The sequence below is a fragment of the Clupea harengus genome, chromosome 15 (assembly GCF_900700415.2).
Source record: "Clupea harengus chromosome 15, Ch_v2.0.2, whole genome shotgun sequence".
NCBI lineage: Eukaryota > Metazoa > Chordata > Actinopteri > Clupeiformes > Clupeidae > Clupea > Clupea harengus.
Genome location: NC_045166.1, coordinates 16,036,396 through 16,063,390, shown reverse-complemented (window position 1 = coordinate 16,063,390; position 26,995 = coordinate 16,036,396). Strand labels below are relative to the sequence as shown.

Genomic DNA, 26,995 nt, shown 5'->3' with positions numbered 1-26,995 from the left:
TAGCAATATAGTAAGAAAGTGGAAAGCCACAGGAACAGTCCTTGTGAAGGAAAGATGTGGTAGGCCAAGAAAAATATATGAAAGGCAAAGATGAAGAATAGTTAGAATAGTCACAGACAAACCATAGATCACCTCTAAAGAGCTCCAAGAACATCTTGCTGCTGATGGTGTCATTGTACATCATTCCACAGTCCAGCACACTTTGCATAAGGACATCCCAATGGAAGGGTAATGCATAAAATGCCTTTTCTGCGTACTCACCACGAGCAGAGTCGCTTGAGGTATGCAAAGGCTGCTCTGGACAAGCCAGAATCATTTTGGAAGAAAGTGCTGTGGACAGATGAAACTAAGAGAGTTATTTGGTCACAACCATAAGCGCTTTGCATCACAGAAAAATAACTTGCTGCCTATTGTAAAATTTGGTGGAGGGTCCGTCATGCTATGGGGCTGTGTGGCTAACACAGGTACTGGAAAACTTGTCAAAGTTGAGGGTCGCATGGATTCCACCCAGTATCAGCAGATTCTTGGGAACAATGTTCAAGACTCAGTCAGGAAGCTGAAGTTATGCCGGGGTTGGTTGTTTCAGCAGGACAACAATCCAAAACATTGTTCAAAATCTACCAAGGATTTCCAATGCTTCTCTAAAGCCTTTAAGAAGAATTTGAAACCAGATCCATTGGTTGCGATCTTAGGAGGGACAGGGGCTCTACTTTTGGCTAATACATATGAAGCTCAAGCTGTTTCTTTAGGTATGGTTGTGGCGAAAAAAATGATTCTGCTTATGTGGAAAAGTGACTCAGCACCAAGTTATAAAATATGGCTAAGAGAAATGGGGAATGTACTTAGCCTCGAAAAGATCAGATATCACAACAATGATAAATTGAAATACTATAATAAGATCTGGGACCCTCTACTGTTGTAAAGGGCCATGACTGACTCCTAATACTGTAAACCCGATAAATGTTTTCTTTTGGATGTTTCTTTTTTATTTAATATACTCTGTATTGAAATACATTATAGTCATGACCTTGATGACTGTTTTGTAAATATGTGCTATGTTCAGTCCATAACAAGAAGGAAAATAAAAAATACATAAAAAAAATAAATTAAAAAAATCTACCAAGGAATTCATGCAGAGGCACAGATACAATGTTCTAGAATGGCATCCCAGTCCCCAGACTTGAATATCATCGAAAATGTATGGAATGATCTGAAGCGGGCTGTAGCTCGGCATCCATCAAACCTGACTCAACTGGAGACATTTTGTAAGGAGGAATGGTCCAAAATACCTGCAGCCAGAAATCAGGGACTTATCAGTGGCTATAAGAAGTGTCTACAGGCTGTTATTTCAGCAAAGGGAGGCTCTACCAAATATCGATGTAATTATTTCACTGGGGTGCCCACATTTTTTATGATGCACACTGCATTGTTTGTCGATTCAATACATGTTATTAGTTTGTAATCATTCAATTTTATATAATCAGATTATAAATTTGATATGTGACTTTTCCCATAAGGTGTAAATTATGTGCAAATTAAATTGCTGCTTTGAATTACCAGCAGATTATAATCTGAAATAATTATCATTATCAGGGGTGCCCAAACTTTTGCATTAAACTGTATATACCATCTTATGTTTGTATGCATCATGTATAGTCTGGTCTGTGAAATAGTCTGTAGTCTGGTCTGTGGGCCTTGACCTCACTGGACACTCCTACCAGATCCCAAATGAACCCCTGGCTATAGGGCTAAGGTCAACCAAATAAAAAAAAAATGTAATCTTATTAAAGTAAATAAAGTAAAGTAAATGTCCCATGTGCCACATCGGTAGGGCAATAGAATTTTACACCACTGACCTACTTTTCCTTCCTTCCAAAGGCACTGACAAATGGTTCGTAATGTTAGTGCTCTGAAGTACTAAGGGGACTCTAAAATAAACCTTTTAGATGCATATATTACAACAAACCTAGAATGCCTTAATACAACACTGACTGACACATCCACACTCACACACACAGCTGAGGTCGAACTGTTTGTTAAGTGTACATAAGAAGCAGATTCTCTTTGACCATGAAAAGGACCATCGTGGCCTCTGGGTTAATAGCAATTAAGTTCAAACAGACCCCATGTCCCTCAAACTGTTCAAACAGACTCCATGTCTTTTGTTAGTAAAAGCGGACATCATCATCATCACTATAATCACAGTCATCACCACTATCACCATCCCCATCACAGAGAACACAACAGAGACGTGGGAAGTCAGAGACAATACAAGAGTCTTTTATTTGAAAAGGGCACGTTATTTACTTTAACATCATAGAGGCTTTAACAGAGTTGTAGAACACGGCACACACACCAGCAGTGGCACTCAGAGGTATAGATACGGGGTAAGGGGTAAAGGGGTAGGGGTAAAGGTTAGGGTTAGGGGTAAGGGGTAAAGGCTAGGGGTAGGAGAAAGGGTCAGGGTGGAATCAGGAAACCTCTTCTAGGTAATCAGCTCCCTCACTCAGCTGGGATACACTAACATCCAGAGTACTGTCAACCTGCAGAGAGAGAGAGAGAGAGAGAGAGAGAGAGAGAGAGAGAGAGAGAGAGAAAAGAGGGGTTACAGCAACACCTGTCAGAATTAGACAAATACTGTCAAACCTGGGCCCTGACAGTAAATCAAACCAAAACAAATGTACTAATTTTTCAAAAAAGGTCCAGGCCACAGAGAGACAACACTATTTTCACAATTGGAAACAACCCTATTAAAGAAACAACAAATTATACATATTTAGGACTAAAAATTTCAAATACAGGTAATTTTAACTTGGCTGTGAATGAATTGAGAGACAAAGCAAAAAGGGCTTTCTATGCCATCAAAAAATCTATACAAATTGAACTACCAGTAACAACATGGCTCAAAATTTTCCAATCTATCATTGAACCAATTGCACTATATGGCAGCGAGGTGTGGGGTACACAAATTCAACATGATTGGACAAAATGGGACAAACACGCAATTGAAATACTACATACACAGTTCTGCATGAGTATCCTCCAAGTGCAGAGAATAACAAACTTACTGTGACTGCTCATCACTAAACCGCGAGCACATTACTGCTGTGTTGCAGGTATGTTGAGCCTGACTGTGTTGTGAATATTTATACTTAAAACTGTCACTTATCTGTCATGTACTATGTTTATGTCTATGGTTGCATTTTTATCACTAATATTTAATACACTATACGATCGCGTTTTACTACTAGTGTTGTAGACGGTAGGCTGTAATGTATGGAACGGTGGTTAGCCTATGGTAGCCTACACACATTTCATTTGTTAGCCCCTTGCTTGGAAGTCTGTTAAAGGGATACCAGCATTGTGTTACCCTCGTGTTTGTGATCGCCCATTACTGCTGTGTTGCAGGTGCAATAAACTGATGACAGATAAACGTCCACGACTCCGCTGCATGTATCTTTGACCACACAGAGACATTTTATTTATAATTATTGTAATCTTTATTTAATATTAAAGATCCAAAAACGAACCCTAAATTTCTGGAATCATATTAAAACAAGTGACCCACTCTCCTTTTCCTACAAAGCCCTATGCTGCCAGGAGTTGAACCCACAAAGGAGTCCCCTCTGCTTACTTGTCCTGAGGCTGGGTGAACCATCACCCACCCAGGTCATTACACAACGACGACCTCAGCCTCAAAACTCAAGATCTCAGATAATCAGACCCAACCAAATCATTATGAAAGAAAAAGAAAAATATAGAGATCACTGGGCAAAATTAACAAAATCCCAGAACAAATTAGAAACATATGTATCACTAAACAGACAGTACACCGTGGCAAATTACCTGACCACAGTGTCTGATAAAAAAATGAGGAAAACTTTAACTAAATACAGACTGAGTGAGCACAACCTGGCAGTAGAAGTCGGCCGACACAGACAGACCTGGCTACCCAGAGAGGAGAGGCTGTGCTCCTTCTGTAACCAGGGAACAGTAGAGACGGAGCTACACTTCCTGATTTACTGCAACCATAACCAAAGTCTTAGAGACTATTATTTTGACAAAATAACACAAATATTCCCAGAATTCCAACATCTAAATGATCTGGACAGACTCTCAGTTCTACTGATAGAGAGGGAGGACTGCTGTAGACTGGCAGCAACATATGTATCAGCCTGTCATGAGCTCCACAATAACATGAACCCCCTGTCCCAGATAACTAATATTTAATGTTTAATAATTAACAATGAACCTGTTATATGTTTCTATACCACATTGTTACCACCTATAACTTATTGTTTGTTTTTATTTATTTATGTTAATTGTGCTTGTACATTTTATGTAAACATGCTTTGGCAACGTTGTATTGTATGCAGTCATGCCAATAAAGCCTTTTTGAATTTGAATTGAGAGAGAGAGAGAGAGAGAGAGAGAGAGAGAGAGAGAGAGAGAGAGAGAGAGAGAGAGAGAGGAGAGAGTGTTAGGGAGAGATACAGGTAACCAACACACTCCAGACTTGCCAACCTTGAAGAAAGTTTTTGAGTACCAGGGGAGTTTCAGTTTGGCAGGGGCTTTGCATACGGTCAATTCCCCACTCACCGCCATATCATCCAGTTATTCAACATAATAAATCAGCGGCGAAAAAAAACAATACAATCATATTTTCTTGACAAGAATTCCATAAATAAAAAGAGATCTTTACATGTTGCATCATTTAGCACTTCTAAAGAATATATATATATATTAAAGTTCCTATTTAAAAGTATCCATCTATCTACTTGCTATTTACTTCCATCCATCTATCCACTTGCTCTTGACTGCTTTGCCTCATAGCTTGGCGATTTGGCCTTTTTGAGCAGAGCATCACTGAAGCCTTCCATGTGACAGACAGTCCCCTTTGCAGCCATGCTCACCTTTCTTGTCACCAAAGCGCTTATCATGTCAGTGCTCAGGGTTGCTCTGTATTGGGTCTTGTTTTTGGTAACGAGACTGAAAATCGTCATCTGACGTCATGATTATTGTATACCTGCAAGGCTGGTCGGTTGACTGGCTGCAATAGTAGGAATTATTTGCTACCTTAGCAGTCTAGTCCTTTGCAATGGTCACTTTGCCCCAACAGAGCGATTCAAAGTTAGAACAGTTTCCGTGGCGTTTGAGTTAACGTTACTGCAGCTAAATTAGCCTACTCCATCAGTTATTCACAACGTAGCCGTCTCGTAACCAGACTAATCACATCCTATGCTAGCTACTACGGCTAACTTTTTATACAAATTTATCTGAAGGATATACCCCTTGAAATGCATCATCTCGTTAAGTTACCGAACACATGTTTTAACGTTTTATATGCTAACATTACGGTCACATTTATGTGCTTGATTCCCCCACTTCCCATTGTACCTCAGCAATGCATTACGCCTCGGTGGATAATAAAGTAGCAGTGTAGTAGTAGGCTATCAGTGGATGTTAAGTGAGTGAGAGTACTATTTCGGGTCGGGGAGAGTCACAGAACCACAGGCACAAGGTCGTAGCATCTTGTCCAATCTGAGGGATGTAGTTTAAATAAATGTACGGTATAGGTTTGTATCGATTGATTTTTTTTTGCGTAGTTTCAGCTGGCATTTCGTACCTGCGTATTTTGACTAAGAATTGCGTGGTTGGTACACAAAATGCGTGCAGGTTGGCAGGTCTGACACTCACAAACTCATACGCATGCATGTATGTTTATGCACTCATACAAAAGCAGTAATGAAAAACTAAGACGAAGGACACACGTGCTGCCTACTTATGTCCACAAAAGTATGCATGGTGTTTGCACACGTACAACAATCATACACAGGGGCGGACTGGGGGAAAAAAGTGGCCCGGGAGTTACTGTCAGACCGGCCCGGGAGTTACTGTCAGACCGGCCCACTCAATACACGGCGCGCGGCCCACTCAGTACACGGCGCGCTGCCCACTCAGTACACGGCGCGTTGCCCACTCAATGCATCGCACGTATAACTTGGAAAAATACCCATACACTTAACATTATTTTGGATGATTACAAAGAAATTACATCATATATGTTTATTTTTAATAACATTTGGATCCACCAATTTGCCTGGGTGGACACATGGAATAAAATTATACTGGCTATTGTAACACTCCAAGGTAGGTATAGTTTGCCAGATGAATAGGCTTAACTCTGAGCTAGTATCAGATAGTTATACGTATAACTACAGAACATTAAGGAATGAATATCCACACAATAAAGAAACTGGAATCAGAGGGTAGAATTAGTATGAACTATATTGTAGAAATGAACAGAATAGAACATACGATGGGGTGTGAACATCAGTGGTATCAGTGGTGTTGCATGCTGGGTGTGTGATTATGTGTGTGTAGGGGTGTTGAAGGTGCATAACAAAACAATAAGTTAAGTAACAGAACCTAAACTAACTCTGCTGGCCCGGGTGCATTATAGTCACATGATAATAAAAAACAATATCAGTATACTCATGTGTTATTATGACCTCACTATCTAATCTAGATAACATATTAACATTGTTTATAATGTTAGTGTTGTGTGTAACACGGTGATTTTAACATAACAAGCTAGCTGATTAGAAATTATAAGCTTGCCCTCTTTACAACTACCACCATGGATAGCTTGCTCATCGATTGTAAACAAGTGACTACGGCTAACATGTTAAATAGATAATCTCGATGATGACAACAGCGCCAGTTTGCTAATTTTACCAGATCATAACTGTCTCAATTTTGGACATTTATCTACCTAACGTTAGCTAGGCTAGTTGGTAGTGAACGTTACCTCATCTGTGAAAAGCAAGCTAACATTGGCCAAGTCAACGCCACAACTTACCTTGTATCACTGTCACTGTCACGCGAAATAACAGTCGTAAATGGCCCAGAGTTTTCTTAAATGCAATTCCTCAAAACTACCAGATGCCCCACGGGCTGCTCGTGTTAGAAGGGCTGACGGCACACGTCACTACGGTTGCGTGCCCTGGCGGGGCGTGTATGCAAATCCAGGTGCGTTTAATTTAAGAATCCTCATTCTCAATCCGCACAGCTGAGAACACTTCGGCTGTGTAAGAACCCATTTTCAGGTGTTCATTAATAAGGTGGAGATCGTTTCTTACGTTGAATTTCTGAAGTCCGTAAGAACACATTTCAGAAGACACTTCAAAACATTTTCGAAAAATAGGCACCATGAGTGTGAATACAGATCGCGAGGAGGAGTATAAAAATCAGTCAGTGATTTCAGTTGTATAGTTAATAGAGGAAATTATACGTGTTCTGAGTAGTATGGAAAATAGTTGAAGGTGCCGGCGGTGTCAGTGAGAGGGCCGATCGGTGTTGAAAGTGGGCTGGGATTTTGGACCATCCCAACCTCGTCGGCCCACCGGGGATTCCCCCGGTATCCCCGATGGCCAGTCCGCCCCTGATCATACACAGTCATACTCACATACACACAGACACACAACATGTCCATGCACAAACACACATGTACATTCATGCACAAAACGCACAAACACAGTTACCTTCTCACTAAAGTCAGGGCCTTCGAGGGAACCTTCCTCGATCTCCTCTCCGATGCTGATCTCACTGCGAGAGTTCTCCGAGCGATGGCTGCACAGCACAACAAATTAGAACCATTAGAGAACGTCACAGGACAGGAGAAGAGAACATATTTGAACTGATCGCAGCAAACTCAAGAATAGGGAAACCTTTCAGATAAGAGCAAAGCGAATAAAAGAATATCAGATAAAAAAACAAACAAACAAAAAAACATTATAGCCAAATACTATGGACCATAACACAATAATCAACCACAATGACAACTATATACCGGCATCACAGACTCAGGCATCACAGATTGTGAACATCAAAAATAACCAACACAGCCATACAGCATACAAAACAGGTACAGGTATAAGACCACAGACAGTAAAAAACCACAAGCATAACACACACCACATGCACACTGAGGGGACACTAAGGGGAAGGATAAGTGTAATTATTCAAAGTTAAAGCACACACACACACACACACACACACACACACACACACACACACACACACACACACCTGTTAAAGTCATCATCATAGTTCACCTCCTCATCTGTGGGGAAAAGGTAACAGTCAAGCAAAACTTAACATAAAATAAAATAGTCAGTGATTGCAAAGTTGAGTTGATTTTTCAATTTGACTTTAAAGCTATTAATAGAACTAGGTTTGAAAAATAAATCATTACGATTAACTGTGTCAAATGCTTTACGCAAATCTAAAAATACATCAGCAACTACTACTCCTTTATCAAGCCAAGGTTTTATTTGCTATATTAGGTGGCTTGTGTGTGTGTGTGGGTGTGTGTGTGTGTGTGTGTGTATGTGTACTTTGCTCAAAACCCCTCATTCCTTGTCCTAACTATACAATCCAATGACCCGATGACGTGATTGTAGTGAGGACACAGTTTTGATGAGTGAATGTGTGTGTTTGTGAGTGTGACACTAAGTGTGTATGTGTGTTGGTCACCGTTCCGGTCTGTCTTCTTTGAAGCATCAGAGACAGCTCCCCCTGCTGCTCTTCCCTCGGATCCAGTGGACCGATGCTTACTGAGAGAGAGAGAGAGAGAGAGAGAGAGAGAGAGAGAGAGAGAGAGAGAGAGAGAGAGAGAGAGAGAGGGGCGAGAGAGAGAGAGAGACAGAGAGAGAGGGATGAGAGAGAGGAGAGAGGGAAACATTTGGTTCCATTTGGTAGGACTAAAGGGTTAAATAACAGAAAAGCTCAACACACATGAGAATACACACACACACATACACACACACACACACACACACACACTAGATACTCACTCTCTCTGACTGATGCTTTTCTCAGACACACTCCGGTCCACAGAGGAGAGGCGACTGCAGAGAGGAGAGAAAAGAGGGGGAGGGGGGGTGGACAGGAAGAAAGAGGAGAAGAAAGAGAGGGAGCAGAGAGGGGAGAAGAAGAGAGAGGACAACAGAGAGGAGGAAAAATGAGTGTTGGGAGGAAAGGGGAAGACAGAGAGTGAGAGGAAAAAAAGAGGTGAAAGGAGAGGAAAAAGAGAGGATGGGAAGGAAACAGGAACAACCAATGAAATGCAGTCCTGAGGGTGCTGCATGGCAAAGTGTGTTACTCTCTGAGCACAAACAGCGCCTCTGGCTAAATTACTGCATGGGATTTATTTGAAAAAAAAGGTATACACATATTTTGTAGGTTGCTTTGGACAAGATGTTTCTATGTTGTAATTTTGTGCTTATATGTTTCATGTTTATCATAAACATACACAAAAACAGAATGTCAGTGTGGGCCTCACCAGCCGTAGGTCTTCTGCGGTTTTGGCAGAGGGTCGTCAAAGAAGGAGTCTCCTTCATCATCCTCTTCCTCCTGCAACTCAGCTGTCTTCCTCTGTGAGCCTCCGACCCCGTCGCCCAATGCAGCACCACCCACCTGACCTTTGACCTCTGAAGCCTGCAAATCACATCATACACCACATTACCATCTCAACCAATCACAAAACAGCAGCCTCAACCTCAACCAATCACACCATAGCAGCCTCAACCTCAACCAACCTCAACCAATCACACCCCATCAGCCTCAACCTCAACCAATCACACCCCATCAGCCTCAACTTCAACCAATCACACCACACCCCTCACTGACATTCATTTATTCATTAGCATGAGCATCCCAGCCTCAAACACCATTCTTTCATCGACCAGATGCATTAAGGGCCACAGTTCAGAGAGTGTGTTGTCTGGTATGTCTGGCAAGCCTGAATGTGGTAATATATGTGTGCTATATATATATATATATATATATAAAGGTATATATGAGGGTCTTTCTGTATGCAAGATTGTGTATGATGCTTTTGTGTGTGTGTGTGTGTGTGTGTGTGTGTGTGTGTGTGTGTGTGTGTAGGTGTATGTACCTGTGTGTCCAATTCCACAGGTTGGCCTTTAAATCTGGGAATCTGAGTTGAAACACAATGTTAAGGCACACTTTATCTTACCTGAAATGATGGTATTAGGGCAAGACATTTTTAGTAGCACTCCATGTCTTCAACACGATGACAATAAAATAAATCATAGATGGCATACGCACCTCTGTGTCCTTTTCACAGAGAGCATAAGAAAACAGAATATTTCATTTCAAACAAATCTTCACAAACACTTCATTCTCTTACAGAAATGTTTCAATTTCACTTCCTTTCACAAAACACTTCCTTGGTTTTAGGGGAAACCCCCTTGTTGAATTCCTCAGTTCTGCACTCACCCACACACTGGCACACACACACAGTCTTGCACACACTTCCACATACTGAAGCATACATAAGAGATTACCTGGCTGAGGTGTGCGTGTATATGTGTTTGTACATGTGAGTGTGTGTGTATATGTGTTTGTACATGTGAGTGTGTGTGTGTATATCAGTGGCGGCTGGTGGTTTTTAAAGTCAGGGAGGAAGGACCGCGCACTTGGTTGCCATTGGCCTGCTTATTCTGTTGGTGGCATAAGTATGTGAGATACATACATACAGAAGTTGTTTCAGGGTGTTTTTGTGAACTACAGTACAAAATAGCAGGCAGGGATAAAATTGATACAAAGCCACCAGTGTGTCACCATTGTACTTTGAAAGCTGGTGGGCAGCATGTCTTTGGACTAGACAAGGCCAGAAGGAAAGGATGCAAAGTCAAATCAGGTCTACTCTTGATTTGAAAAACTAAATACAAAATTCTGGGCCTATTTCCCCCCTCAATTACTGAAGCTATTGGTTATTATTTGACTAATTATATTTTCAGCTGCAATTGTTTTAAGAAAAATTAAGACACAAGACCAAAAGTGATGCCATTTAAAATGCATCATGCTCTGAATCATTCACTAAGTAGCCTAATATGAGGCCAATGCCCAAGTGACAACGTAGGCTAATTAGAATAGATACGAAACACATCACGTTCTGAAACATTCATTAACAATTTCCATTCAGAATGTCAGCTGAACAAGAACAATTCTTGCATGCCTAGATAGGCAGTTGCATCAATAAGTCTCTTCAAAACCTCCCTATTTTGGCGCACTTTGGCATTGTGGTGCGCGATTTGCAACCGCACACCCTCATCCACGACCTGATCAATTGGCATGGTGCTTAGCAAGGACAACCGAATTGCTGCGCCAATGTGATCTTGGCATTTATCATGACGTTTTGTTGCCCTGTCCAAATTTTTAATGTCGGCGAATCCATTTACAGACCATGTGTGTGATTTACCCATGAGCAAACAGGGCCAGTATAGCCGATTGTTAGTAATGGTACCAGTGAGCCATGAGTACTTCGCATACCAGTTAGCATTAACGGCAGCGGTTTTACCACTGGGTTTAGTGACTTGAATTTTTGGAAGTGGTCTCCCTGTTGTTTTCATACTAACCTTCTCTCTGTAGCTAAATGTAGAAAACGGTTTGTTCAATAACACATGTACAATGTCTTCGTTCTCCATTGCACATCTCTTTATTTGCAATATTTCTACAACAATCCAAGGGTGAAGTTCTATCGATATCCTACAGCAGAATGGTCGAGCCGGTAACTTCTTTCGCTCTTAATGTGTAATCCCCTCCCTCCAACGCCAAATCCGTTGTTTATTGGTTAAGCGATGTTGGCGCAGACTTAGACGCTAGGGAGGTCTTTCCTCCCCTGGGCAATAGAAGTGAATGAGCCCCACGAGCCGCCAGTATCAGAGACCGAATACATTGATCTCAATAGGGGCAAAAGGGAGGACGGCGCTCCGTGCAATAATTTCTGGTTACGATAGGGGGGGCTAATGTTTTTTTAACTCAGGGAAACGAATTGTGATGTGCATAGTATTAAATACTGATATCAAACTGCATTTTTAAAAAAGTTTAGTCAGTTCAATTAAAAAAATGAATTCTCAAAAAGTTTGGGGAGGTCCTTCCTCCGTTTCCTCAATGGAAGAGCCTCCTCTGGTGTATATATATGAGTTTGTACATGTGTGTGAGTGTGTGTGTGTGTACATGTGAGTGTGTATATGTGTTTGTACATGCGAGTGTACATGTGAGTGTGTGTGTGTGTATAGGTGTTTGTGTGTGTGTGTGTGTGTGTGTGTATATAGGTGTTTGTACATGTGAGTGCTTGTCTTACCCGACTGAGTGAATGGCCACTAATTCTGTCCTCTAACCCTCTAACAGCTGTAGGCGGTGTGTCCCCTGCATCAGACAGGACCTGCTATATCCAACAAGCGCAGCATTTAGAAACAGTACATGTTAGGATACTGTGTGTCTCTGTGTGTCTCTGTGTGTCTCTGTGTGTCTCTGTGTGTCTCTGTGTGTCTCTGTGTGTCTCTGTGTGTCTCTGTGTGTTTTACCCGGCTAAGTGGTTGGCTGCTGATCCGGTCTTCGAACCCTCGGACAGCTGAGGAAGGGGCGTCACCTGCATCAGACATTACCTAGCATAACCAACAAAGGACAGCAATTAGTGTCTGTGTGTCTGTGTGTGCGTGTGTATGTGTGTGTGTGTGTGAAGTGAAGTGAAACTGACCACACTACGACACTGCATGTGTATAGATAGTGTGTGCGTGTGAGTGTGTGTGTGTGAGTGAGAGGTGGAACTGACCACACTACGACACTGCATAAAGAAACGTTTCAATATTCCCAGGAACTCCTGGAAGTCCACCACTGAGAAAGAGAGGGGGGGGGGGAGAGAGAGAGAGAGACAGAGAGAGTGAGAGAAAGACAGGGGGGAAGGAGAGAAGGACAGAGAGAGAGAGTCAGAGACAGAGAGAGACATGCATGTAGAATTCTCCAAAAATCTTCCTTTAACCTAACACTGTTCTGTGAGTGAGTAAGGCAATGAGAGATGAGAGAGAGAGAGGGAGAGAAGAGTTGAGAGAGAGGGAGAGGGAGATGAGAGATGAGAGAGAGAGAGGGAGAGAAGAGTTGAGAGAGAGGGAGAGGGAGATGAGAGATGAGAGAGAGGGAGAGGGAGAGAGAGAGATGAGTGAGAGGGAGAGGGAGATGAGAGATGAGAGAGAGGGAGAGGGAGAGAGAGAGATGAGTGAGAGGGAGAGGGAGAGAGAGAGATGAGTGAGAGGGAGAGGGAGATGAGAGATGAGAGAGAGGGAGAGGGAGATGAGAGATGAGAGATGAGAGAGGGAGATGAGAGATGAGAGAGAGGGAGAGAGAGAGAGATGAGAGATGAGAGAGAGAGGGAGATGAGAGTTGAGAGAGAGAGGGAGATGAGAGATGAGAGAGGAGAGATGAGAGAGAGGGAGAGAGAGAGGGAGATGAGAGAGAGAGAGGGAGATGAGAGATGAGAGATGAGAGAGAGAGAGGGAGAGGGAGATGAGAGAGGGAGAGGAGAGTTGAGAGAGAGAGATGAGAGAGAGATGAGAGATGAGAGAGAGAGGGAGATGGGAGTTGAGAGAGAGAGGGAGATGAGAGATGAGAGAGAGAGAGGGAGAGGGAGATGAGAGAGAGAGAGAGAGAGAGAGAGAGAGAGAGAGAGAGAGGAGAGTTGAGAGAGAGAGAGAGGGAGAGGGAGAGAGGGAGAGGGAGAGAGAGAGAGAGGGAGATGAGAGATGAGAGAGAGAGAGGGAGAGGGAGAGGGAGAGGGAGATGAGAGAGAGATGAGAGATGAGAGAGAGAGGGAGATGAGAGTTGAGAGAGAGGGAGAGGGAGATGAGAGAGAGGGAGAGGGAGATGAGAGAGAGAGAGAGGGAGAGGGAGATGAGAGAGAGAGAGAGAGAGAGGGAGAGGAGAGTTGAGAGAGAGAGAGATAGGGAGAGGGAGATGAGAGAGGGAGAGGAGAGTTGAGAGAGAGAGAGGGAGAGGAGAGTTGAGAGAGAGAGAGGGAGAGGGAGATGAGAGAGGGAGAGGAGAGTTGAGAGAGAGAGAGGGAGAGGGAGAGGGAGAGAGAGGAGAGAGAGAGAGAGAGGGAGGTGAGAGATGAGAGAGAGACAGGGAGAGAGATGAGAGAGAGTAAACCCTTACTGCTACTTGCGTCTCTGGCAGCCAACTCATCTTTGACAAAACACTCCAGCATACTCCTAAACACACACACACACACACACACACACACACACACACACACACACACACACACACACACACACACACACACACACACACACAGGGGTTTGATAGGTCAGTGGAAACACCATCTGAACAGAAGCAATAATCTCAGTTTATTTGTGTCTGTGTGTGTAGGAATGTTTACTTAGTGAAAGCTTCACACATCTTTAAATTCACAGCTTTGTGTACCAGGGTGGGTGTGTGTGTGTGTGTGTGTGTGTGTGTGTGTGTGTGTGTGTGTGTTTTCATCTTTGCATGTGTATGTATTTTATTACTGTCTTATTGTTGTGTATTTTATGTGTGTGGTTTTGTGTCTATATGTGTATTTACCGGCTGAAGGCTGGACACACATCTACAAACACAGCAGTGAGTTCCTCAGTCTTCACTCCAGTTTTGTCCTGAGAGCAAAGGAGGGCAGAATGAAACTACACTGGACTCTAAAAACACTCCATCCACATTCAATTCAACTCTATCTCATTAATTTATATAGCACAGATTAGAATTGGCTTTGTCTCAGGGCGCTTTACAGAGCCCAAGGCCTGAACTTAGAGTAGCACAAGATTTTAGGCAGATCAGAATTCGTTTTGAGGACAGAATTGACTTTGAGGGTTAGAGGACAGAATTAGCGGCCAATCACTCAGTCGGGTAAGACAAACACACACACACACACACACACACACACACACACACACACACACACACACACGAACATGTGGAGAGCTTAAGGTAATGCGGTCGTTCGGCTGCTGGGCTTCATTGGTGTGTGTGTGTGTGTGTGTGTGTGTGTGTGTGTGTGTGTGTGTGTGAGAATGTGCATAAGGGCACATCACCTTGGAATGTGCATCAAACTTCCTCCGGGCCTCTGCAATCTGACGTGGAGACAGTTCCTATAGCAACGACAGAAATGAAATCACCTTTAGTGATACCCCATAGGAACAGGCACAAGTTATGTGATGTATCTTAACAGCTGTACCAGTGACCTTGCAACAAGAACATCTTAAGAGTCTTAACATCTACTCCATTATGTGAGAGGTTCCCCGTTTGGACTGATCGTGCCTTTTTAATCTACTAGTAGAATCACAGAAATTGATCATTTTGAACCAACTTTAAATCTTTAAATTGAAATGGTATGCAAAACTGAAGCAGAATATACATTGTGTGTGTGTGTGCATGTGTGTGTGTGTGTGAGCATGTGTGTGTGTGTGAGCATGTGTGTGATTGGCATGCACAACTCAAGCAGAATATACATTGTGTGTGTGTGTGCATGTGTGTGTGTGTGAGCATGTGTGTGTGTGTGAGAGTGTGTGTGTGACTGGCAGAATATACCTCTACCGACTACAAATGAGCACACATTCTCTGAACACGTCCTGAAGGGGATGGCTAGTTGAATACAATGGGGTCACGCACAGTGACAGTTTTTTTTTTTATGTAACACATAATATGTAACAATAATATATGATTAGATCGTAACATGTTAATACCAATCTATCTGATTATCAATATCTGACATATTTTAAAGGTTGGGTCTGCGATTCTTGAGCTCAACAGCTAATCAAATTATGGAACTGTTTATGGCTCAGTCCAAGCCACAATGTTAGTTTCCCATGTACAGAGCCAGGACTGTGAACGAACATCTGAGTTGTTTTTGAGCGCACATGCATAACGTAGAGCTAGTGAGCCTTGAGGAGTAATTTGCTGAATTTGACAGTTTATTGAATTAGAATCACAGACTGTACCTTTAAGGTGGTTTACCATCTATGATACCAATCTAGAGTTTGCCACAGTACATGAGTACACAAAGGAAGACATGGAGCTCTGGAATTTAAAACATGAAGAAACACCACACTTCAGCAGGAAGCGATACTGGTGTGTCTGTGTGTCTGTCTGGTTATGTGATAAACGCTATTCACTCACACACTAAAAACACACAATGACTGCACTACGTCACACACACACACACTACAAAACGATGTGTCTGTAAATGTAATATGTGATATCAGAAACACTTTATCATGGATATTATGTCTACGAGTTCATTCGTAGTTTACTGGAAAAACAAATATTTAATCTAGTCTTCTGCGATGCCTTTTATTTTGATAATATATTTGTCTGTGCATTTCTTAAATTCAGTTTTTAATATCTCTACACTATATGTTTCTACGCTGTCTATGTCCTCGATCCCTTGATCGATCAACCATGTGTGTCGATTTGCATGTGTGGTGGAGCCACTTCAGATAAACGTGATAAAAGTGTGTGACAAATGACTACAGGCTTGTTCAGACTGCCAGCACAAATCCGATTTTTTGGCATATCATATCCAGATTGATTTTTGGCATATCATATCCAGATTGATTTTTGGCAAGTCCAGATTGATTTTTGACATATCCAGATTGATTTTTGGCTGTCTGGACAGCAAACCACTTGAAATCCTGAAAACCGGATTTCTACAGATGCGTCCGGCGCTTTGGATGCTCAAATCGGATTCCCAAGTGTGTTGTGTGTCACTCAACGACAATGTCAAACCTAGAGTGACGGGAGTGCTGGAATTCATGCTGCTATTAGCAGAGGACCAAAGAACCTAGACTGATTAAACAGGAAAGCGAATTTCCATTAATTGATTCACTGCTTCTATACTGTTTGAGAACACTATGGAGGAGTGATGACATGACAACTGTGGAGAACAACATTCCGTGGACAGCTGCCTGGTTTACTGGCCCTTTGGGGGAGGATTCTGTACAGGCAAAACTGGAAGGAATCTAAAGTAGTTACTGACACCCGTAAGTTCAACCTACAATGTAAGTTCCGTTACTAATAAGGAAAGCACATTTAGTTGTGAATGCTGCAAATCTCGTGCACGCTTCAGAGGTTGGTGCCTTTGAAGAGCGCCTCAGTTTTGGGGATCTTTGAACTTTTCAGGCTCACACACTTCACACACCCACCATCATCTCTCTTTCGCTCACTCACTCACTCACACACTGCACAACCAGCCAGAGAACAAAAAACTGACACACAAAGACTTGTGTGTGCAAAAATATGCGTGTGCGTGTGTGTGTGTGTGTGTGTGTGTGTGTGCTGTCTCAGAATGACTGCAGAGTGGGAGGTTGTAACCCCAAAGTTAGTATTTCAGGGGATGAAAGTAGGACATTCTTGTTATTCAATAAAATCCCCAAGAAGAAAAAAACGGGTGTCACTGGTTTACACACACACACACAAAAGCACGCACGCACGCACGCACACACGCACACAGACACACAAATGATTAGTCTACACCACTGCCTGACCTAGATCAGCCCTGAGATGGCGGAACTTCTGTCACACACACCACTATAGCAAATATTGTTCAGAACACACACACACGCACAATGCACAATTCTGCACTCGACTAACACAGAACAATTATACTGACACAGTATACCAATCAACAAGACAACACACACATTATACACGCACCAATCAACGAGACAACACACACATTATACAAACCAATCACAGCACACACTCCATACAAAGCACACAGATCCCTGAGACAACACACCAGTCACATCATACAGTCCTCACCAGTCCCTCCAAGACACACAGACATCACAATATCACAAAATAATCATAATTGTACTGTGTGGTATTACTTTGAAATTCATCAACCAATAGTTAACAGGCCTTGCAAGCAGTGCATCACTTACTGGTCTTTCATTGCTACTGCCATCTACTGGCACTGAGTAGGTACTGCATTAATAGTAAGGTCTAAAGAAACCGATGGTGAATACATACATACATAATTAATTCAATCCCAATACAAGACATAGAGGGACCAATGCAGTAAAACAGTATTTACAATCCAGTAACACATAGTCATATCTGAACGGCTCTAATACACACACACACACACACACCCCCTTAAATCACTCAGGACTCTGCAACAAAACTGTCTCTTGCACTTTTATCACCTACGTTTACCATAACCACTTACTGTTATACCTGCACTGGGAATGTAACAAATACATCTTACAGGATGTCTTTTTGCTGCCATTACTAAATTGCCTTTTTTGCACTACCATAACCTCACTTTAAAGAAAAACGTATGCTGCTGCTGCTGTACGTGTATCTGTATGTTTTTTATATCTATATGTAGATCTACAGTGCCCTCCACAATTATTGGCACCCCTAGTGAATATGAGCAAAACAGGCTATAAAAAAATCTGTCTTTGCTGTTTATCCTCTTGGTCTTTCACTCAAAATATTCACACAAATCTTACCTTTTCATTGAAGTAAAACTATTGAAAGAAAAAAAAACTGTTGACATTAAATAAATATTTTTCCCCAAAACATGTGTGCCACAATTATTGGCACCCCTTAATTTAATGTTTTGTGCAGCCTCCCTTTGCCAAGATAATAGCTCTGAGTCTTCTCCTATAATGTGTGATGAGGTTGGTGAACACATGGCACAGGATCTGAGACCATTCCTACATACAGTATCTCTCCAGATCCTTCAGATTCTTAGGTCAACGCTTGTATACTCGGCTTCAGCTCTTCCGACAGATTTTCTATGGGGTTTAGGTCGGGGGACTGTGATGGCCATGGCAAAACCTTTATTCCGTGGTCGGTGAACAATTTTTGTGTTGATTTTGAGGTGTGCTTCGGATCATTGTCCTGCTGGAAGGTCCAACCACGGCCCATTTTAAGCTTCCTAGAGGGGGCTGTTAGGTTTTCATTTAATATCTGCTGGTATTTGATGGAGTCCATGATACCATGTCTCCTAACAAGATGTCGAGGGCCTTTGGAAGAAAAACAGCCCCACAACATCAAAGATCCGCCACCATACTTCACATTGGGTATGGGGGTCTCTTCTGTATGGCTATCTTTCTGTCTACGCCAAACCCACCTTTGATGTTTGTTGCCAAAAAGCTTTATTTTGGTCTCATCTGACCATATAACTCGGTCCCATTGAAAGTCTGACTTACATTTGGCAAACTGTAGGCGCTTTAGTTTGTTGTTGATTGACAGCAGAGGCTTTTTTCTGGCAACCCTCCAAAACAATTTGTGGTGATGGAGGTGGCGTCTGATGGTAGTTCTGGAGACTTTCTGAACCCAAGACTCAATTTACCTCTGCAATTCTCCAGCTGTGATCCTTGGAGATTCTTTTGCCAGTCGAACCATCCTCCTCACGGTGCGTGGGGTCAATTTACAGATAGGTCCTCTTCCAGGCTGATTCTTAACATCTCCTGTCGCTTTAAACTACTTAATTATTTCCATGATAGTGGAAATGGGTATTTTCAACTCTTTAGAGATTTACTTGTGTCCATTTCTTGATTTGTGCAGCTCCACAACTTTCCGTCGCACATTGTCCACTGTGTTCTTGGGTCTTTCCCATAGTGATGAATGACTAATGGAATTTGGCCTGTGTCACCTCATATTTGTTCGCCAGTGGAACAGGAAGTCATGGTTGACCTCTTAAGAGTTCCTTATCAAACAGGTGAACTTAAAAATGTAAAACATGACTGGAAATATACTTCAGTTAGATTTTAATTATAAGATTTTTCTAGGGGTGCCAATAATTGTGGCACACATGTTTTGGGGAAAAATATTTATTTAATGTCAACAGTTTTTTTTTCTTTCAATAATTTTGCTTCAATGAAAAGGTAAGATTTTTGTGAATATTTTGAGTGAAAGACCAAGAGGATAAACAGCAAAGACATATTTTTTTATAGCCTGTTTTGCTCATATTCACTAGGGGTGCCAATAATTGTGGAGGGCACTGTATATGTATCTAAATGTCTTGTCTTATCTGTTGTTGTACCTGTGCACTTTATATGTTTCACCGTGGGAGAGTGGGAAACGTTTTTATCGATTCCTTGTATGTCTGACATACAGGAAATTGACAATAAAGCTACTTTGACTTTGACTTTGACACCAGTCCCTCAGACAACACACTGGAAAAGTATACCATTCCCCTCTGCACACAGTATCTGCTGGGACAGACTGCCTTCTGGTGTTTATATGGACGCGTGTGTGTGTGTGTGTGTGTGTGTGTGTGTGTGTGTGTGTGTGAAGATTCAAGTCAAGGTAATCAATTCAAAATGAAAACAAACCCAAACACGCACACACAGACACACGCAAACAAGTGTTTTTGGATGCCAATGGCTGATAATGATGATTGGTTGGGGAATCTCTGACTTGTCATCATGGTTCATTCCAACATGGTGCTGTTTCTAGTAACCTTTAGTGTAGCTGCTTTGGCTTTTGATGACAATAACAATGAAACTAAACACTGTTAGCTTTGAGGCATTCAGACCACTACATATTACTCCATAAAACTACAGAGAGATAAGATCTATGAACCAAAAGAAAACATGGAGCTGAACTACCTTTGCCATCTGTGAGACTTTCTCCCCCTGGAAAAAAGAGAAGGAGGGAGAGGGTGAGAGGTAGAGAAAGGGGATACAAAGAGACCGGGGAAGAGAAAAAGGAAGGATAGAATCAGGGCAGCGGTCAATGGAATCGTTGAAGCTTCAAAGAGCAGCAAAGCTGTTTGTGGGTGGGGGGGTGGCAGTTGCCTTTATTGTTATTGAAGTTATGGAAACTGTTAAAGTGTGTGCGTGTGTTCGTATTGTTTGTGTGTGTGTGTGTGTTTGTATTGTTTGTGTGTGTATATGTGTTTGTGTGTGTGTGTGTGTGTGTGTATGTACCTCATTGGTGGTAGGGAAGGATTTCTCTCTATGGCGGCTCCTTCTGATAACCTCCAGTAGCAGAGGACTACTCCTGTTGCCATCGCCATCATGTACACCCAGGTCTCGACACACACTCTCTCGCACATCTACAGACTGCAGAGAGAGGCAGTTAGTGTGTGTGTGTGTGTGCGTGTGCTCTTTTTCCCATCAGTACCCACATTGCTGACAACACACATTATCCAACCATCCACACACTGCAAAGGGAGGAAGTTAGTGTGTTTCTGTGTGTGTGTTTGTGTATGAGTATGTGTGCTCTTGTTCCCATCAGCATCACACATACCCTGCTTCCAACACACATTATCAAACCATACACACCGCAGAGGGAGGAAGTTAAGTTTGTGTTGACGCATGTCAGCTGCTTTTGTTCCCATTCTCATCACACACACATAAAAACACATACAGTGTCGCCCACCTACACACTGTGTGTCAGTGTGTGTTTGTGTGTCATTTTTACAAACTAAAAGTGATAGACAGGACACTCACAGAACTACAATGATTTAAATAAATAACATAATATAAAAAAATAATGATTTAATATAGATAACTGTATATTAAATCATCACTTCCTGAGTAATGAATAATATATATATATATATATATATATATATATATATACGGGTATATAAAAAAAAATAACCACGTGGCAAGCCACAATATAACACAAACAATATAAATAAATGTGTTTTAGAGGACGACATACCAAGTTGATCTCTGGTTGGAAGACAGCCAGAGTGAAGTCTAAGTTATACACCTGCAGGAAGTCTGAGATGAGGCTGGCTGCCAGACGCCCTGAGGAGAGACGACACACACTAGGGATGTGAAATGATTGGCCTAGAACAATAAAGCAGGAAACTATACCCAGCACAGAGCACTAAGCACTGACAGAGCATTAATGTTCACCTAACTTGGAACTCGTAAAGACATTACATAGACACCTTGCTTGTGCTTCGAAAAAAATATAAATGAATAAATAATCAGCATGTATCCATTTCTTACTCACACTGACTGACTAACTGTGTGCTTTAGCATTTGGCGTAATGACTACATCAACTGAAGAACTGACACGAGTATTTCCACATATTTTCCTGTAAAACCTCTCTGACTGGTTTAGGCTCTTTTCATTAAAGATAAAATACAACAGTCTGTTCATTGAAGATGTAAAATGCTTCTTTTACTGACGTTCAGTTACTAAGTGACACACCATTCAAAGTGGGGAATTATTAGGGCTACAGGCACACACGCACACACACACACACACACACACACACACACACACACACACACACACACACACACACACACACACACACACACACACACACACACACACACACACACACACACACACACACACACACACACACACACACACACACACACACTCACCATCTTTGGTGTTGAGGCATTTCTTAAGACATTCATTGTCCAGTGGAGGCTTCTCCTGTGAGAACACATACAACATTAATAACAATAACAACAGCAATATCAATAACAACATTAATAACAATAACAACAGCAAAAACAATAATAACAGCAAAAACAACAGCAATAACAATAACAACAGTAATCACGATAAAAACAACAGCACATTATTCATAACATCATTATTACATTATTAATAATACAATTATCAAAAACATTAGACCATATAGACTCCCCACAAGTCACACACCCTCTCCCACCCAGCCAGCCTTAGGGCCCACAGACAGAGAGTCAGTATGCATGTTGCATGAGGCAGAGTGTGTATTTCTGCTGAAACGTTTGCATGCTTGTTTGTGCGCCTTGTATCCAGTCAGTCTGAAAAGTCAATATACACACTGCATGTGTGAGAGTATGCCTCAAGGTCAAGTACTCCAGAATTTCTCAACCCCAGGTTGTCTTCTCGCTCTCGCACTGTGTGTGTGTGTGTGTGTGTGTGTGCGTCACCTGTTTTTCCTGCTCCTCTAAGGCCACAAACACAGCCGCCCTCAGCTCCGCCTGTATGGGTCACATGATCACATCATTCTGTTTAATTAAACTGAATTTCATAGGACCTGTGCTAATGACTAAAATCAGAGGCTAAAGCCTGAAGCACATGTCTAGATTTACAGTGGCAAGCCTGAGGCAAGTCACACTTGTATCACAGTACCCTAACTACACTATAATAACCAGTCCAACACACTGAGTAATAGCACATTGATGCTTTGTACTTACACATACTACGGTTAGAGTTAAGAATACGTACACAAGCAAAGTATCAATGTTTTGATACATACTGATGATCAGTGTGCTGCTCGGAACTTGCTATGTGTGAAACAGAAATCAGGTTATTTTAACATAGAGCGATGCCAACAAACACTTGCTCATGCAGGAAGGATCATGAAGCAGAACCCAGCCCATGTGGGGGAGTCCATGTGACTCAGGCCTACCCCAGCATGGGGCGGGAACAGGGAGATGAAGGCCAGGGGGAGAGAAGGAATGACAAGTAAGTGACAGGAGCAAAGGGACAGCAATGAGGGCAGATGGTATGGTGGAAAACAGGAAAGAGAGAGAGAGAAAGGGAGAGAGGCAGAGAGAGAGAGGGGGAGAGGCAGAGAGAGAGAGAGGGGGGAGAGGCGGAGAGAGAGAAAGGTAGAGTGGGGAAAGTTGGGGTTGACGTACAATGTTGGGGTGTTAGTAAAAGAGTATAATACTGTACAGTATTGTACGGTAGCATAATATAGTATAGTACAATACAAAACCATACAGAATAGAATGGCTACAGATTCATGGCTGGTAACAGGATCACTTTGCACGATCAAATTTCTGCACAGGCAGAAAAACACCCGTCTTCGATGGGGTAATAGTCCTGCCAGCACAGTAAACATGTGAACGTTAGACAGCGCTATCTCACTGTATGCTCTGTCTCTCAGCGAAAAGAGGGTCATAGACAGCAGTCGGCAACTGTATAGCTCTTGTTTTGCATACAGCCTACGACATAGACATCCATGAAACAGACTAAGTAGGATGATTTCCCGCAACTTTTGTGGCGTTGGTGCCTACATTTACGTTGCTGCTATTGGCTGCAGGAAGAGGGCATAACGTTAACAAAACTTGTGTGTTAGCATACTTCTAAAGTTACCAGACAAGCTAACGTTTGCTTGTATTAGACCGGATAAATAGCCACAACTTAGATCAATCTATAAAGCAGGTTGCCGAGTTAGCTTACAGATACCTGATATAGTGACATCCCAAAGTCTTGTGAAATCTTGGAAGACACGAAGTATCTAACTTTCATGCTAAGAGTTAGCTTAGCCACCTTCCACAGCCAGCTAACATTTTAGCGTAAACACCTCACAATCAAAGGGACTCGTATGTAATTAATACGCCTGGAATAAGGCTGACCAGAAACCGAAACATAAGCTACGCAAATATACTCAATAGCGTTAATGATCGGTTATACTAGTTTGCTAAACAGCTGTTTAAGTTAAACGGCCACTGAAATTAACATTAGCTAACTAGCGTTACCTTGATTTTGTTTAGAACTCCACTGTTTTCCAAATTTTGAATTAAAAGATCCCGCAACTCTGTGTCCTCTTCGGTTGCAGACATGTCGAACTTGTCATGTAAGTGCAAACAAAACCTGCTGTATGTTTTCCAGCGCGTAACTGGCTATGGAGAGTAACTGACAGCCCTATGATACTACCGGAACATTTCTATGGCACCATGGGCGCCGCCATGATCATTTGCACATGCGTATTTGTTTAGTTTCTCAGCTCCCAGACACGGGCCACTCCTGCGTGCTTTTCTCTTCTTTATTTTTGGATTAACGTTGCATGACTCTTACCTTTAGTCATTTGCCTGTGAGGTAAGTGCAAGCGAATATACTGAAAGCTAAGTGCTGAGAAAAACAACAACATGTTTCTTATGAGATAAGATGGGGACGAACAGAGATTTTCAGCAGCAGGAAGAAGTTCAAGAGCAGGTTTTGCAAGTTTTGAAGGCAAATATATAGGCCTTATGACAGCAGCTTTTTGACGACAGCAGCTTTTTTTCTTTATAGGACTGACAGACCAATAATGTATCAAACACTAAATCAATAACAACACAAACGTCTGAGTAAACACTCATTTTAGTATGGCAAAACAAATATGGGAAACATTTTAGAAAACTACAAAACAACTTACAAGATGTGAAACACTTTTATCAGTCCCAAAACGAATTTACAAATCAAACAGAAAGGGTACAATACACAGGAAGTGTTTGTTACCGACCTTTATAGTCAATAAAACCGTTTCGCAGTGGTAAAGTGAATGAAGTTTGTGACCATAAACCATGTTTAAACATTTTCCACAGGAATAACAATAGTGGCCCGGTTGGCTAAAATGGTTGACACAAAATGGACAAAACACAGTTTACCATAACAAACAGGTTAAGTGTTTCACATTTTGTAAATTAGTTTTTACTTTTGTCGTTTTGTTTTCAAACATGTTCATTTGTTTTGCCCTTCTCTGCCACCGTACATTAGCCTAGTGTATGTATGCTATTGTCTCCTTCTCCACCCCAAGTGAGTCAACTTCTCTGAGCAAGATGATGATGTGATCAGCAACCATCATTGATTTTCCAAGGCACCACTATCTCTTTGATAACAGGTTATTACGTCCAGTTTATGCCACAATAATCAATATAATTTACAATTTACATGGAGCTGCACTGAAGGCCTCTCCTGTTTCCATTTAGTCCTTTTATTCTCCATCTGTTTAAAAAAGCTCATTATCCCCCTCTTGTGGTAAGACTTGCAGTAGCATCAATATTATCTCCATTTACATTATGTGCAATATATGAGACATTCACATTTACATGTATTCCTTTGGCTGACTTTTATCCAAGGCAACTTATAAGTAACCTACAATTATCAAGCTACATTAAGGGTAATGGTTTTTTATAGCTGGATGAGTGTGGGAGTTCATGGTATCCTTTGTGCAGAGATAGTTTGAATGAGTGAAAGAGTGTGTTAGATCATGGTATCCTTTGTGCAATGATGGTTTGAATGAGTGAAAGAGTGTGTTAGATCATGGTATCCATTGTGCAGTGATAGCGTGACTGAGTGTGTGAGATCATTATATCCTTTATGCAATGATATAGTGACTAAGTGAATGAGAGTGAGGTGGACAGTAGGTAGGTGGGTGTACATGTCAGTTTATGGTATAAATGATATGGATGAGTCTGATTCCTGGGTGGATGAGTCGGAGTCCTGGGTGGAGTGCCTAATGTTTACCTTCAGGGCAGGACTTTGATTCTTATGAAATTGTTCTGGCTTTTATATCGTCACAGCCATAAATAAGATCCACGCAGGAGTTTTTCCAGTCCTCCTGAGCCTTGGAGACACACGCAAACACAAACACACACACACATACACACACAAACACACACACACACACACACACACACACAAACACACACCACTTCCTTATGACCCCTTGCAGCCTGTTTTGCTTTCTCCACTCTTTATCTGTTTACCCTCCATTGTTCACCCCTTCCTATCTCTTCTTCTCTTCCTTCTCGTCCTTCCTCTCTCCTTGCTTCTTGTCCTTCTTCATCCCTGTATGCTCCCCTTTACCTTTTTGGTTAAGTAAATCACACAGTTTACTTATTATTTATATTTTGCTACATAACTAAATCTTAACATAACTAAAACTATAAACTATAGGCTTATAGGTAAACATGTTTCTTCCGGATTATCTGATTTTTACCATTTAAACTGGTGAGGTGTTTGTTTACTTGACTGCACTGTGTAAACTGACAGAAAAAATGAATTTATTAGTGGGAAGTTCCAGGTGTGTGCGCTAAGATATGCTAACAATATGATATGAAGCCTAGACAGCCTGTCTTCTCATCTAGATCAAAATCACATCTACCCATCAATAAATGCAACACAAGACCGTCCTTTGTTATCTTACGATAAAGTCCAAAGACTCATTTATACATCTATCTATACATCTGTGAAGGCACCCTTCCATTGGAGAAACAGAGTGAAATTATGATTGATTGAGATGCTGCAATACTTATTACTTATTGGCCTTTCGGGTTGGGCCCTGGTCTGTTGCTGTGTCACGCTGTGTGGATACTGGTTCTCTCGGCAGAGGGTTAGCGTGTCTCCCCATTGTTCATTTGCTGCTGTGGCATTACAGAGACACGCTATTGTCACA

General features: G+C 41.8%; 1 protein-coding gene across 5 annotated transcripts; it reads right to left on the bottom strand.

The window, feature by feature from the left end:
- Positions 1-2,259: 2,259 nt before the first annotated feature.
- Positions 2,260-24,661, bottom strand: cep43 (centrosomal protein 43). 5 transcript variants are annotated; one of them, XM_031581711.2, is made up of 20 exons: positions 24,315-24,661; positions 22,755-22,805; positions 22,215-22,269; positions 21,529-21,617; positions 20,787-20,921; positions 20,466-20,492; positions 14,934-14,990; positions 14,434-14,501; positions 14,023-14,078; positions 12,647-12,708; positions 12,399-12,479; positions 12,176-12,256; positions 10,135-10,143; positions 9,962-10,003; positions 9,347-9,501; positions 8,859-8,912; positions 8,539-8,618; positions 8,092-8,125; positions 7,545-7,632; positions 2,260-2,543 (listed from the first exon to the last, which is right to left on the bottom strand). In XM_031581711.2, exons 1-20 carry the CDS (start codon positions 24,396-24,398, stop codon positions 2,472-2,474), a joined length of 1,380 nt encoding a protein of 459 aa, XP_031437571.1. In that variant the 5' UTR covers positions 24,399-24,661; the 3' UTR covers positions 2,260-2,471. The 5 variants fall into 5 exon arrangements, with proteins under 5 accessions (XP_031437571.1, XP_031437570.1, XP_012682205.1 ...); XM_031581710.2 differs by having other exon boundaries at positions 12,176-12,259; positions 24,315-24,575; XM_012826751.3 differs by lacking the exon at positions 10,135-10,143 and having other exon boundaries at positions 24,315-24,577.
- Between the last annotated feature and the right edge of the window lie 2,334 nt (positions 24,662-26,995).